The 14,881-nt window shown below is 46.7% G+C and overlaps 1 protein-coding gene across 1 annotated transcript in view; it reads right to left on the bottom strand.

Moving 5' to 3' along the window:
• The window catches only part of CLIC4 (chloride intracellular channel 4), an 80,176-nt gene extending 74,273 nt beyond the window's left edge, over window positions 1–5,903 (bottom strand). Inside the window, exon 1 of the mRNA XM_047792596.1 lies at window positions 5,540–5,903. Within this exon, the coding sequence (XP_047648552.1) occupies window positions 5,540–5,611 (72 nt within the window). The 5' untranslated portion in view covers window positions 5,612–5,903. The remainder of the gene's footprint in view (window positions 1–5,539) is intronic.
• Between the last annotated feature and the right edge of the window lie 8,978 nt (window positions 5,904–14,881).

The following is a 14,881-nucleotide window of genomic DNA, read 5'->3' as shown; positions in this document are numbered from 1 at the left end:
CATAGTACCTAAACTCAGTATTAGACACTGAGTTCATCCCGATGCATGCTTTAAGTCATAGATAATTAGATGCAAGTGACTTTATGATCATCTAGCCCAAACCCTTCTTCTAAACCTTGCTTATATGAATTATGCTTGACAATCAGAATACCACCATTTACTATTTTATTACAATGGTTTCTTAAGAATCACAAAAAAAAAGACTCATACAGAATTTTTTTTTTTTTGTCTTTTTGCCATTTCTTGGGCCGCTCCCGTGGCATATGGAGGTTCCCAGGATAGGGGTCGAATCGGAGCTGTAGCTGCCAGCCTACGCCAGAGCCACAGCAATGTGGGATCCGAGCCACGTCTGCAACCTACACCACAGCTCACGGCAACGCCGGATCGTTACCCCACTGAGCAAGGGCAGGGACCGAACCCGCAACCTCATGGTTCCTAGTCGGATTCGTTAACCACTGCGCCACGACAGGAACTCCATCATACAGAATTTTTAATGTAATTTCAAGGATTTACAGAATTATTATCATTTCTGTTAATGAAGTCCACATTTAAGAATAATATACTATCATCAACAACAAAAATAGATGTCAGGAGTTCCAGCTGCAGCATAGCAGAAATGAATGCAACTAGTATCCATGCAGATGCAGGTTCAACCCCTGGCCTCGCTCCAGTGGGTTGGGGATCCGGTGTTTCTGAGAGTTGTGATGTAGATCACAGACACAGCTCAGATCCCATGTTGCTGTGGCTGGCAGGTGTGGCTGGCAGCTGTGGCTGGCAGCTGTAGCTCCAATTCAACCCCTAGCCTGGGAACTTCCATATGCCACAGGTGCAACCCAAAAAGAAAAAAAACAAAAACAAAAAAAAAACCCTCTACTATGTGCCAAGCACTACTCCTAAGGCTTTACATAGGGTAGTATATAGCCAGATCGCATTTCCCAGCATTCCTGCCAATTAGATGAAGTCATATGGTTAAGTTCTCCCCAGTAGACTATGAAAGGAAGTGACAGATAAAACTTCCAGGCTGGGGCCCTTAAGAGCAATGAGCCTCCCTCATACTCTTCAGCTACCACAGCTGCAACCAGGATTTCTTAGCTACCAGCTTTGCCAACTTAGAGGGGGACAATGTTATGGAGGATGGTGGAAAAACAAGCTGGAAAGAGCCTTAGTCCCTAAATGACTCTAAGGAGGAAAGCCACCAATATTTAGAACACCCTCCCTGGGTTGCTTGGTGAGAAAGAAAATAAACTTCCACCTTTTTTTTTTTTTTGTGCCTTTTCTAGGGCAGCTCCCGCGGCATGTGGATGTTCAGGCTAGAGGTCTAATCAGAGCTGTAGCTGCCGGCCTATACCACAGCCACAACAATGCAGGATCCGAGTCGAGTCTGCGACCTACACCACAGCTCACAGCAACCCCGGATCTTTAACCCACTGAGCGAGGCCAGGGATCGAACCTGCAACCTCATGGCTCCTAGTCAGATTCGTTAACCACTGCACCACAACGGAACTCCTAAACTTCCATCTTGTTTGAACCACTCTCTGGGGCAGATTATTTATTATAGAAGCTTCCGCTACACTAATTAATAAACATAGATCACCAGTTAATCCCCTCAGCAACCCTATAAAATTGTTTTTATCATGTTCTTGATATTAGAGATTAAGAAACTAAGGTACTGAGAACTTAAGAAATTTGCCTGGCACACTACTAGAAGCCAGAATCAAGCCAAGCAGTCTGGCTCCAGTATCCACGAACATCAGAACCCCCGCCAAATATCTCAAAGAAACAGTTACTCTTATGTGTTAAGCCACTCAGCACCAGATTAACTTTTTACGCCCCAATTCCAGCAGTTTAGTGACAACTACCAACAGTGAGTGCCCCAATTCAAAATGGCACATCAATATGTTGAAATTCCAGCCAATAAAACTAAACTCTGAAAAGTTACTCCTTCTAAACCAAGATCAGAAATACTAATATACTATACCAAAGATTCTAGTGTGGGTGGAATGGCAGCACCATCAATAGTAGTCAGACATATACAAGCAAAAGAAAAATCCAAAATCCAGTGTCTTTTTCAACTTCTCTCATTTTGTTGTTCAACACTTACTTTTAACCAATACGGAAATCTTGGTTTGCAAATTCTGAACATAAACAAGAAAAAGTATTGGTGGAAAATACGGCAGATTCATGCAAAGACTAGAAGCACCAAATAATGGAGGTGGGGGGAAAGATAAAACCACATGGTATGTTGGAGGCTGGAGGCTAGGCGCAGTTGAATGAAAGAAGGACCAAGGTTTGAGACTCAGACCATCAGGATCTAGCAAGTAATTCTCCATTTTGAAGCATGACAAACACATACATTGACACCAGAATGCTCAGAAGGGAAACAACCTCATTTCAACTTTTGGTACTTTCTTATATTCCAGACACTCAGAACAATATATAGATCTTACAAAAAGGAACTTACTGCTTATCTGGTAGGGGAGATGTGCATACAAATATGTACATGCAAAATAACACACAACTAGCCTTTATTTACTTACGTGTACTAGATACTGTTCTAACTTATCACACACCACATATATTAACTAATTTAATCCCATGAGACTGGTCTATTAATATCCCACCTATGCAGATGAGGTACAGAGAGATTTATTGTGTGGCACAATTAGTAAATGAACAAATTGGATTAGAAACTCAGGCAGCAGATAAGAGACCTTATGACCCTGCTAGCAGTTTTAAACTTCACTCTATTAATCAATGGTCCCCAAGTGGGGCTGGTCTATCAAAATGTATATCTACCAGGCCCCTCAGGGTGGGGGAAGAGGGCATCCTCACTCTTGAGTATGACTACCTTTGTAAGCTTCTTTTACCATTGGGAGGGTGCCCTATCCCCATAGGTACGAAAACAAACAAAAATGGAGATCTACTGCTACACAGGTGATGAGCAGTTACTAGGCTCATGGGCAGACAACTCCAAAAACAATACTCACAAGAAAAGAAATGCAGCTGTGAGTCGAATCACACTAGCTGAGAAGGTCTAAGCTCATCTCTCTGAAACTTAATGCTGTCTTAACAGGCAGCACCTTAAACACGCTCCCTTTGTGTAGATAACAGTTTTCTGCTACAGATCAGATACCTCTTGGCAGAATAATTAACACTGTTTAAGACACCACACTGGACAACCTCAGTCTTTGCCCCTTCATTGCTTTCAAAATAATTATATTTACAAGGGTATTTTTCCCCCTTTGCATTTCCCACACAGATTCTGGAAATCAATAATACTCTTTACCACAATTTACCTGGCCCCTTTACCCCTCTGAAACAGCTATCCGGATTTGTATCAGTACAAAGTTTTGCTTATGTTGAACCAAAGGGCAGCAGAAAACATTTTATAAATGAGGAAAACAAGTCTCAGAGAGGGAAAACCACTTGCCCAGGTTAAGCCAGCCCGTGAGTACAGAACTGTGACCCTGGTTCTCTGCCACCAAGCCCAGTGACAAATGCTTACAAGTGATAAACAGGACACTTTTAAGTGGCTCACAAACATTTCTTATTTTAATACTTATGCAGATAAGATATATAATCCATAGTCTCAAGGTATTATTGCTTAGGGCAATGTATTTATGGTTTTTCTTTTTTCTTTTTAGAGCAGTATCTGCAGCACATGGAAAACTGAGAATGGGCCACACCCATCTCCTTCTAATTGAAAAGTAAATTTTTTTTTTTTTTTGGCCATGCCCCCAGCATGCGGAAGTTCCTGAGTCAGGGACTGATCCTGCACCACAGCAGAGACCAGAGCCACTGCAGTGACAATGTGAGATCCTTAACCCACTGTTCCACAAGGGAAAAGTTAAACTAATAGCAAGCAGGGCATTAAGCACTGACCTCTTCCTCTCCAATTCACATACTTCATTTTTTTTTCTTGTCTTATTATATTGGCTAGACCTCCAGTACAATGCTGAAAAGAAGCCATTACTGACAGTACCCTTATATGACCATAAATTTAATGATATTTCTAAAGTTTCATCTTTAAGTATCATGTTTTTTAGGGTTTTAGTAGATACACTGGTTTTGAATTTATGGAAACAACTTCCTACTACTGGCTCAGTGAAAATTTTTGAACATTAATCCCTGACCCACCCTTCTCCCTTCTCCTAGCTGCCTCCCACTCCTATTCTTTTCTCTTATTTCAGGTTCCTTCCTACATTCTCTGCAGGTCAAAGGACTCTGCCACTCCAAGTAACTGAGACTCTTCAAAGATATTCTGGGGGTTCTAAACCTGTCTGCTGTTTCAGTTCCCTGAACTAAAGTGTTTCTAAAACTGATAACTGAAAAAAAAAAAAAATCCTAAAACAAACATTGTTTTCATCACTTGCAGACCATTTCTTCTTTCCATGTCTCAAACACGCCCTTCAATGTTTTGTTTTTTTCCTTTAAAAATTCAAGGAAAAAGAAAAATTGTTCTGGATTTCTCTTAACTCTCCAATTCAGAGCCTAGTTCTGAATGAGTCTGCTTAAGTAAGGGACCAAGAAAGAAAAATCTCGAGGATTTTAAAGAAGTTTTGAGGGAGCCAGTTGGATCCGGATGTTCATAACTTCTCTCTCCTTTGGTAAAATGAAAAATGTTGAAGAAAAAAAGGAAAGGGCTAAGGGTGGTAATTATCAGCAAATATGGTAGTTCCAGGATATAAAAACTGAAGAGACAAAGGGGGAAAAAAAATCAACCCTTTAAAGTCCAAGCAAGTTCGGAATTCTTTCCCTCACCAGTTTTTCTTTCAAAACAAAAGGGCACACACGATCTTTCCCGAGGCAACAACACCGAGGGGAGCAGCCAAAATATTGCATCATACAAAACACTTCGCGCTTGAGAAACAAGAAAACCAGATGGTGGTAAAATACCTAAGGCAGGAAAACCTCAGTTGGGAATCTCGGTCTTTTCCGTAGGCGCAGGACTGCCTGCTCTTTTTAGAAAAAAATTTTTCAGATGGAACCGAAAATTAAAGTTACGGTTTCCTACCAGCCGAGAGAAACGCTCTTCTAGAAAGCGTTCAAAGTTCAGTTCATCAGCTCACCACGGGCTCCAGGCTTCGCCCCTCTGGCCGGGGGTGAACTTGGAGAGTTCAGGGGTGGGGTGGGGTCGGACCCGGGCGGTGGCGGAGGGAGGGTGGTGGTGACGGGGCCCAACCCCGCCAGGGTCCCAGGGGCCGACGGGGGGCAGCTTGTCCCACCCGGACGCGGGACGACGGTGCTGCGTCCGCCGGGGCCCGCGCCGCTAGAGGCGCTGCCCGCGGCCGGGAGCGCTGGCTTTCTGGGGTCCCCGTCCCACCCCGGCTCCCTCGACGGCCTCCGTGGCGGGAAGGGGCGGGTGGGCCCAAGACAATGGGCCGGGGGCGCGGGGGCAGAGATTCCCTCCCTCCCGGTGAGGGGCGCCGCGCGGGGGCGCTGCGGGGGCGCCGGGGCTGAGGAGCGGCAGGGGACGCCACCCCCCGCGGCCAGACCGGCGCCGAGCACTCGGCGGGGCGGGACGGCGGCGAGCGCTCACCTTGACGAAGAGCTCGATGATGGGCTCTTTGTCCTCCTCCTTCAATCCGTTCAGCGGCATCGACAACGCCATGGCCGGTTCGGCTGGGCTCCGCGGACGGCGACGACGGCTGCTTCAGCTCCGGGGCTGCTCTGGCTCGGGCTCCCGCCACGCTGCGCCTCCCTGGACAGTCCCGGCGTCAACCTTGCCTCAGGCTCCGCTCCTCCGCACCGCCCCACGCCCCGCGCGCGACTCTGAGGCGACGGCAGCCCAAGCCTCTTCAAGTCGTGGGGCGGGGCCCGGGGCGGGGCTTCGGTTGGGGCGGGGCCAAAAGCCCGGCCTCTCCGGACTCTTCGGAGGAAAGGGGGCTGCTGGGGCTCGAGTGCTTGGCTTTAGGCGGGGGAGGCAGACCGACAGCTTTAGGGGGCTGGACCTAGGCTGGAGGGCGTGGCCTTGGAGAGCTCCTAAAATTGCCAAGGCTCAGGCGGGTGGCCGGCAGGACTCCGAGCCACGCCTCCCGAGGGGGCGGGAGGGAAAGTCCCCTGGGGACCAGCGCCTGACACCGCCTCCCGCCGAAGCGCTGGCGAGTCCTTGCAGCTGCTGCTGGCGCTTTGCCAGGTGACCTCAGCCTTCGGCCGGCCTGGGGAAGCGAGAAGGCGCCTCCCGCCCTCCCCCTGCAGCAGCCCCCAGGACTCATCGCCCTTGACCGCAGCGGTCGCCTCCTCAACTCCGTTAGGCGGAGCTCCCTTTTCCCTTTTCGGAAAGTTGTCATCCCCTTAGAAACACCTTTTTTTCTCTCTCTCTCTTCTTACTTGTTTTTTCCCTTTGACTCTCCTGTCACTTCTGTCTTGGGAGCCAGCGTACGAGCAAATATATATGAGGCCTTACAGTGTTCCAGGCCCCCGGTTATAAGCGCAGCGGGGATTCCCCTCTTCTTCCGAGAGCCTACAGTCTGGAACTGCATCCTCCAGTGGCTGAATGTTTCGAAGGATTCCCAAGCCATAGTCCATGAGGTTCCCCTTTCCTGGCGTAATTTCTTTCCGTATTCATGTGGCAAACTTGAATGTGCATCAGGATCACCTGGCGCTACATCCAACCCTGCTTTACCCAATTCTCTGAGTCTCCTCCTATGGAGGAGAGAGGAATTCACATTTTAACAAGCCTTAGGAGGAGTTGCCGTTGTGGGGCAGCGGAAACGAATCTGACCAGGAAAACCAGGAACCATGAGTTTGAGGGTTCGATCCCTGGCCTTGCTCAGCAGGTTTAAGGATCCCGCATTGCCGTGAGCTGCAATGCAGATTGCAGACGCGCTTGAGATCTGGTGTTGCTGTGCATGTGGTGTGGGCCAGCAGCCACAGTTGCAATTAGACCACTAGCCCCGGAACCTCCATATGCGATGGGGGCCACCCTCAAAAAGACAAGGAAAAAAAAAAAAGAAAGCCCTGGGACATTTTGATGTAGGTCGTCCTCAAACTGGAAAAACCATACTAGGGTTTGAAGCCCCCAAGGGCAAGGGCTGTGATACCTTGAGCCAGGTAGGAGGTAGGCGCTGGCTCTGGGTTTGCTACCCTTGAATGCCTGGGGCAAATGTCACCCCCTCTGAAAAGTTATTTGTTTGTTCCCTCTTCTGAATTTCCCTCAAACATGACCCAACTACTACCCTACCCCACCCTCACCCCCCCCACGCCCACTTCCCAGGTTAAGTTGAATGCCGAGTCCTGAGATGGCCAGACATTAGGTTTATCTCCCACATCCTTGAGGCATAGCACTTGTCAGAATGTTTGAACAAACAACATGTGTGTGAAAATACAGTGAAACCTGCAGCTTCTTCCCCCCAGTCCATAACCAGGTGCTCAAATATTCTTGCAGGGACACTCTGTTAAAGAAACATAACCCCCTGGAGTTCCCATTGTGGCACAGCGGAAACGAATTCAACTTACAACCATGAGGTTGTGGGTTCGAAGTTTAAAAAGTAGTTTAAGGGAGTTCCCATCGTGGCGCAGTGGTTAACGAATCCAACGAAGAACCATGAGGTTGCGGGTTCGGTCCATGCCCTTGCTCAGTGGGGTAATGATCCGGCATTGCCGTGAGCTGTGGTGTAGGTTGCAGTCGCGGCTCGGATCCTGCGTTGCTGTGGCTCTGGCGTAGGCCAGTGGCTACAGCTCCAATTCAACCCCTAGCCTTGGAACCTCCATATGCCGTGGGAGCGGCCCAAGAAATAGCAAAAAGACAAAAAAAAAGTAGTTTAAGGATCCTGAGTTGCTGTGACTGTGGCATAGGCCAGCAGCCAGAGCTCCAATTCGACCCCTAGCCTGGGAACGTCCATATTCCGGCGGCCCTAAAAAGAAAAAAAAGAGAGAGAGAGAAACATAACCCCAGAGGTGAGGAGCAGATGCTCTAGAGTCAGACTGAGTCTGAAAGGACAAGTTCATTAAGCTCCTAAGCCTCAGTTTCATTCTCTAAACCGGGGTGGGGCTGTTACTGGTCCTTCTTACCATACGTCCTGCTCAGTCAGTGATGGCTTTTTTCACTGCATCAGGCCTTCTACTGTCCCTGTCCACCCCTGCAGGCTAGAATGGCATCATGTTCAACTTTCTCTGAGACCAGCTTGTTGGTTGAAAAGTAAACGCAGGGAGGCTGTCCCCTAGGTGGAAACTGAAACCAAAAACAAACTGAAGGGGGCGTCCCCGTTGTGAATCAGCAGGTTAAGAAACCGACTGGTATCTGTGAGGATGTTGATTTGATCCCTGGCTTCAATCAGTGGGTTAAGGATCCTGGCGTTGCTGCAAGCTGCAGTGTAGGTTCTACATGTGGCTCTGATCCCAAGTTGCTGTGGCTGTGGTGTAGGCTGGCAGCTGCAGCTCTGATTCAACCCCTAGCCTGGGAACCTTCATATGCCACAGGTGTGGCTCTCAAAAGGAAAAAAAAAAAAAAGGAAAGAAAGGAAGGAAGACTGAAGTGTCTGGCTGGACTCTGAACTGAAGCCAGTATTAGTTCTTCACTGAATCAGGAAATTAGACCAAAGTTCCCTTCCAGCCTCTCCCTGACCGAAAAGAAACTAAAATGGTGAACCAGTTCAAAGCAGATCCAAGTGTAAAACGATTAAGTGGAACCTCAAAAAAGGCCCCAGACGGGCCCTGAGGCAAAGGAGTACTTCAGGGCAGTCCTGTTTTCGGGGGATTTATCAAACTAAGTTCAAATCAACGAATATTACCTGTAGTGAATGTGTGTTGACGGCCCAATGCTGGCCTCATAGCACCACAAAATGGAGATGACCAAGGCCTGGAAGGATGAGCAGACCAGGGTTTGGGGGCCTTATTGACTCAGATCTTAACTGAGAGGAAGCCAGGGACACTCTCCTCCACAGAGCCCTGAGGTCGTGATGCTCTCTGAGGCTCAGCCCCAGAGCCCGTGCTTAGAAACCTGATCACAGTCCCTCCTACCTACATTTCCCAACTTCCACCCCCATGTGGTTCACATGGTTGAGCAGAGCCAGTCTGGGGAAAGGGAGAGAGGGAGAGAAACAGGATGCTTATGTGGAGGAGGGTCGGCAAACACACTGCATTCAGGTCTCATATTCCAATTTTGAAATGCATGCATGTTTTCCATTCTATACTCCTTTGTTTTCATAACACGCACACAAATCTTGAAGATAGGGGATGGGTTCTCCTCCCTCCTCCACCCCCACCACCTTCTGACCTTGTCTCTTCTCTCCCCTTTGCGCTCCACCCCAGCCACACCTGCCTCTCGCTATTCCTTGAATGTGCCAAACACACTCATGCCTCAGGGCCTTTGCACTTGCTCTCTTCCCTCCGTGGAGCATTTTCCTCCCCCCCACACACCCCGGATATTTGCAAATCTCATTCCCTGCTTCCTTCAGGTCTTTGCACAAATACCACCTACCCAGAGAAATCTCCCCAAATACCATCCTACTGAGTACTGTAAGCGGCTCCATCTCATTCTATCCTCCACTTTGTCTCTCCAAAACACTTATCATTCTCTGACATATATTTTACTTATTTATTTGCATATCATCTATCTCCTGCCCCAAACACAAACTCCATGAGAGGCAGGGATTTTTGTTTGATTAAAGCTAATAGTCCCAGCTCATGGTACACAATAAAAACTTACAGAATGGGTGAATTGCCATGTTTAAGCTGTGGTTTCCTGTACCCCTAACAAGCCCTTTGGCGGGTCTTATTTGCCCCACCTGAAAAGCCAGATGGTTTGTGTTTGTTTATGATTGCCGCTAAACAAGAAGTCAGGTTTTCCAAAGGACAGGGTGGCACTTCCAAAAAGCCTCCCCTAGTGACACACGTCCCCCTTTTTTCCACTCCTGATGCTGTGGTGCTGCCGGCCAATTGTCTCAACCCCACTATCTACAATTTAGGCAGTCAAGTGCTATGTGTGGACTCTGGGCCAGACTCCCTGGGTTCCAGTCATGCCACTCATTTTTAGCTCAGGATAACTTATTTAACCTCATTGTGGTAACTTTTCTTCTCTGTAAAATGGGTCTAAAGGAGTTCCCGTTGTGGCTCAGTGGGTTACTAACTCAACTACTATCCATGAGGATGTGGGTTCGATCCCTTGCCTTGCTCAGTGGGTTAATGATTCAGCGTTGTCATGAGCTGTGGTGTAGGTTGCAGAAGCAGCTCTGATCCTGTGTTGCTGTGGCTGTGGTGTAGGCCAGCAGCTGCAGCTCTGATTGAATCCCTAGCCTGGGAACTTCCATATGCCGCAAGTGTGGCCCTAAACAGAAAAAAAGAAAGGGCCTAAAAATAGTACCTAGTAATAGTTATGACTGTCAATAAGTAAATAGGATCATTGATAAATAAATTCATGTGCAATGCCTGGCACATGGTAAGCTCTCCATAGGGATTAGCTGTTGGTCTCACACTCATCTGTCCATCATCTCAGCCACTGAGCTCCCATGCTGCATGCCCAACACCTAGCGGTGATTGGCTTCTACATCCAATGACAGTTACCCTCATGATGTTTCAGATGAATAGTTTTCATTGTCCCCATTTAACAATTAAGGAGACTGGGGAATGGAGGACATAAACACAAAGTCATTCAGCTGGGAAGATGGCAGACACGAGATTTGAACCCACAACGGTCTCTTCACCACAAGTGGATGTGGGGAAAGGTAAGCTTCTACCCATTCTTCAAGGCCCAACTCAAACATCCCCCTGCTCCAAGGAGTTTCCTTGCACCAGTGCACTGGTCTGGATTCTATATCACCATCAAGGAGGTGGTGGTGCAGGTACCATTGTGAGCTTTCTTAGCAAACTGCCTGATTTTGAATCTCAGATAGATGAGTTACATAGCTCGAGCGAGTTTCCTCATCACTACGACAGACTATAATAGACTTTATTATAACTGATAGACTTACTAATAAAGTCACTGTGAGGATTAAATGAAATAATCAATGTAAAGCATTTAAAAATAAACATTTGATAAAATGTTTGATAAAACATTTGATAAAAGCTATCATTGCTAATCATACTAGTGTCTTCTTCCTTGGTATACTGTGAGATTCTTGGAGTGAAAGGGACTTTATATCCATTGTCTCTCTTTTGGGGGGGTGGAGCACTCTCACTCACCGCATGTGGAAGTTCCCTGGCCAGGGATTGAACCCACAGCACAGCAGCAACTCAAGCCACAGCAGTGACAATGCTGGATCCTTAATCTGCCGCACCACAAGGGAACACCTATAGCCATCTTTATTTGAGCAAAATGTTTCTCAGCTGTGTGATTTTGAGCAAGTTATTCCATACCTTAATTTTAAGATAATTCTATTGGTGCACTAGACCTGTTTTCAAATACAGGTTCTCTGCTAGCTAAGTGACAATGAGTCAAATAGTAAATTAGTCTCTAAGCCTTAGATTCCAAGATAGGGATAATAATAATACAATTTTACAGGATAATTGTAAGGATTAACTGAGATAATGCATGTAAAAGACTTAGAGTACTTGGCACATTTTAGATGTGGGGTACATTTTAAAAATACATAAAAATACATAAATTAGGCGTTCCCATTGTGGCTCAGTGGTAACGAACCTGACTAGTATCCATGAGGATGAAGGTTCGATCCCTGGCCCCACTCAGTGGGTTAACAATCTGGCATTGCTGTGAGCTTCAGCATGGGTCGCAGATGCAGCTGGGATCTAAAGTGGCTGTGGCTGTGGCGTAGGCCGGCAGCTGCAGCTCCAATTCGACCCCTAGCCTGGTAACTTCCATATGCCCTAAAAAGTAATAATAATAATTAGTTAATTAATTAATTAATTAACTAAAAATAAAAATAATGCTGTTGGGAAAATAGTGCCAATAGACTTGTTCAACACAGGGTTGCTAAAAACCTTCAATTTGTAAAAAATGCAATATCTGGAGTTCCCGTCATCACACCGCAGAAACAAATCCGACTAGGAACCATGAGGTTGTGGGTTCAATCCCTGGCCTCGCTCAGCAGGTTAAGGATCCAGCGTTGCCGTGAGCTGTGGTGCAGGTTGCCGACGAGGCTCGGATCCCACGTTGCTGTGGCTCTGGTGTAGGCTGGCGGCTACAGCTCCAATTAGACCCCTAGCCTGGGAACCTCCATATGCTGTGGTAGCAGCCCTAGAAAAGGCAAAAAGACAGGAAAAAAAAAAAAAAAAAAGCAGGAGTTGGAGACATTTCAGTTCAGCTTTTCTAATGTCTAGAAACAGCGTTCCAGTGTGTGAGTCCACAGACTGAGGGGTTCTTCCTGGCCACACACTCCAGCACATGGACCCTCATTGAGAGGAGATGCATTCAGGTACTATCCATAACAAGGATACAGTGAAGAAACTGAGGCTCAAAGTCAAGTAGTGTGCCTAGGGTCATAGAGCTGGAAAGTGGCAGAGCCAATAATCAAACCCAGATCTCTTTGCCCTTGTCACTCAGGCCCTGGCCAACCATCTGTTTATAATGCTAGCCTCAAAGCGTTCTCATGAGCATTCAAAAAGATAGTACATAAATTTTTGGCATGGTGTGGTCCTTCAAAAAATGTCACCATGGAGTTCCCATTGCGGCTCAGCAGGTTAAGAACCTGGCATGGTGTCCATGAGGATGCAGGTTCAATCCCTGGCCTTGCTCAGTGAGTTAAGGATCCAGCATGGCCACCAGCTGCAGTGTAGGACACAGATGCGGCTAGGAGCTGGTGTTGCTGTGGCTGTGGTGTAGGCCGGCAGCTGCAGCTCTGATTCGACCCCTGGCCTGGGAACATCCATATGCCACAGGTGCGGCCATAAAGAGAACAACGACAACAACAAAAGTTGCCTTCTGCTTCTTCTGCCCAAACCCCTCTCCAACTCCTTCTCTCCTTTGTTTCAGCGTTCTAAGATCAAAAGATTTTGCATAAAGGGCCTCAGTTCAATTTCCAACTCACTAGCTTAGGCAAATCATTTCACTTTACCAAACCTCATTTTCTTCTGTCAAGTGTGAAAATAATGCCTATAACAGAGACTAATGTTGAGTCAGAGAGAGAAGGGGAAGTGTACACAGATGTAAGATCTGCATCAAAAAGAGTTTATTAACAAAGCACCAGAGCACAGCATCTACTGGGCTGTCTTCAATGTCAGTTCCGAAGAAAAACAACTGGAAATCACTTACCAATAATAAGCAACCTCATGAAAGTCATAAGATATAAAGTTCATTTAAAAAAAAAAAGTAATGCCTTCCTACATTCAAAGCTCCACCAGTTAGACATTGTAATGGAAGAAAATGTCTCAATTATTAAAGCAACCAAAAACATAAACATATCTGGTAAACAGGAAAGTATCTCAATAATAACGTGGAGTTCTATTTTTAAAAATGACAAAGCTTTTGAGAACACATACATGTGACTTAATATACATAGTCACAAAAAAAAAAATCTTTTTTTTTTTTTTGGTCTTTTTAGGGCCACACCCATGGCATACGGAAGTTCCCAGGCTAGGGGTCGAATCAGAGCTATAGCTACCAGTCTACATCACAGCCACAGCAATGCAGGATTCAAGTGGCGTCTGTGACCTACACCACAGCTTATGGCAATGCCGGATCCTTAACCCACTGAGTGAGGCCAGGGATTCAACCCGTGTCTTCACGGATACTGGTTGGGTTTGTTACCGCTGAGCCATGACAGGAACTCCTATTCACAAGAAAATCTTGAAAATGCTTGCATAAATGGAGAAGCGTAACCTCTTCTTGGATAGAAAGATTCAAAATCATTGTGATATTAGGTCTTTCTATCTTAATCTAAAATTTAATGTAATACATATCATCTTCGCATGCCTGTATTTCACAGACACATGCCATAATCATCTTTTCATAACTGTGTATCGCGTGTGAATTTCTCTCTGGAAGGAAGCACAAGACATTGGACATAAGTGTTTACCCCAGAGAGGAAAACTAGGTCAACGGGAACAGAGATGTACTTTTGTTTATTATATACTGTTTTTTACATTAATTTAAATTTCTATCTTTTGTGTATGTATTACCTCTCCAAAAACTGGCTTTAAAAAACAGTTTAAAGAGTATTCTGAGTGCAATTAAGCCTAAATTTATGGACAGTTGTCTTTCCAGTTCTTTTGTGTGTGTGTTTTTAGGACCACACCCGTGGCACATGGAAGTTCCAGGCTAGGGGTTGAATCGGAACTGCAGTTGCTAGCATATTCCACAGCCACAGCGACACCAGATCCAAGCTTCATCTGTGACCTACACCACAGCTCATGGCAATGCCAGATCCTTTACCCACAGAGTAAGGCCAGGGATGGAACCCTAGTCCTCATGGATGCTAGTAGGGTCCATTACCACTGAGGCACAATGGGAACTCCTGCCTTTCCATTTCTGCATTAGGAGCTATGTGACCTGGGGCAGGGTTCACCCTCCCTGTCTTCTTGGTTTCCTGCCCTGTCACACAACTGGGTGGGAGCAGGACCCATCACTTTGCCTCTGACTCCTTTCCACTGCATCCAGCTGCCTCTCTGTGTGCACTGGTCTTTAGAAAGGAGACCAGCCTCTGTGCCTGATTTACACACACACACACACACACACACACGGTATTAGAACCATCTGGGTGCAATGCACATCTGTTCCCCTGGGAGCAGAAACCCTATCCTCAGCCCCTTTCTGCCCGGCTCGCCTGGAGAGTCTCATCTTGGGAAAGTTACAGGTTTCATTTTTGTCACTTGGAAGCTACTGCAGCTAGGAAGGGAACCCGAGTTGACTTGGAGCCAGGACCTTAATTGGATTGGATCCCCATGAGGCCATTAGCCTCTTGCTGCAGCTTGGCAGCGAGGAAATACTGCCTCCCCTACCCCAACCCCTACTCACATACACCCCAGCCAAGATCTGCAATGGCTTACA

This window comes from Phacochoerus africanus, chromosome 8, assembly GCF_016906955.1.
Source record: "Phacochoerus africanus isolate WHEZ1 chromosome 8, ROS_Pafr_v1, whole genome shotgun sequence".
In the NCBI taxonomy this organism is placed as follows: Eukaryota; Metazoa; Chordata; class Mammalia; order Artiodactyla; family Suidae; genus Phacochoerus; species Phacochoerus africanus.
This window is presented reverse-complemented; position numbering and strand designations above follow the sequence as displayed.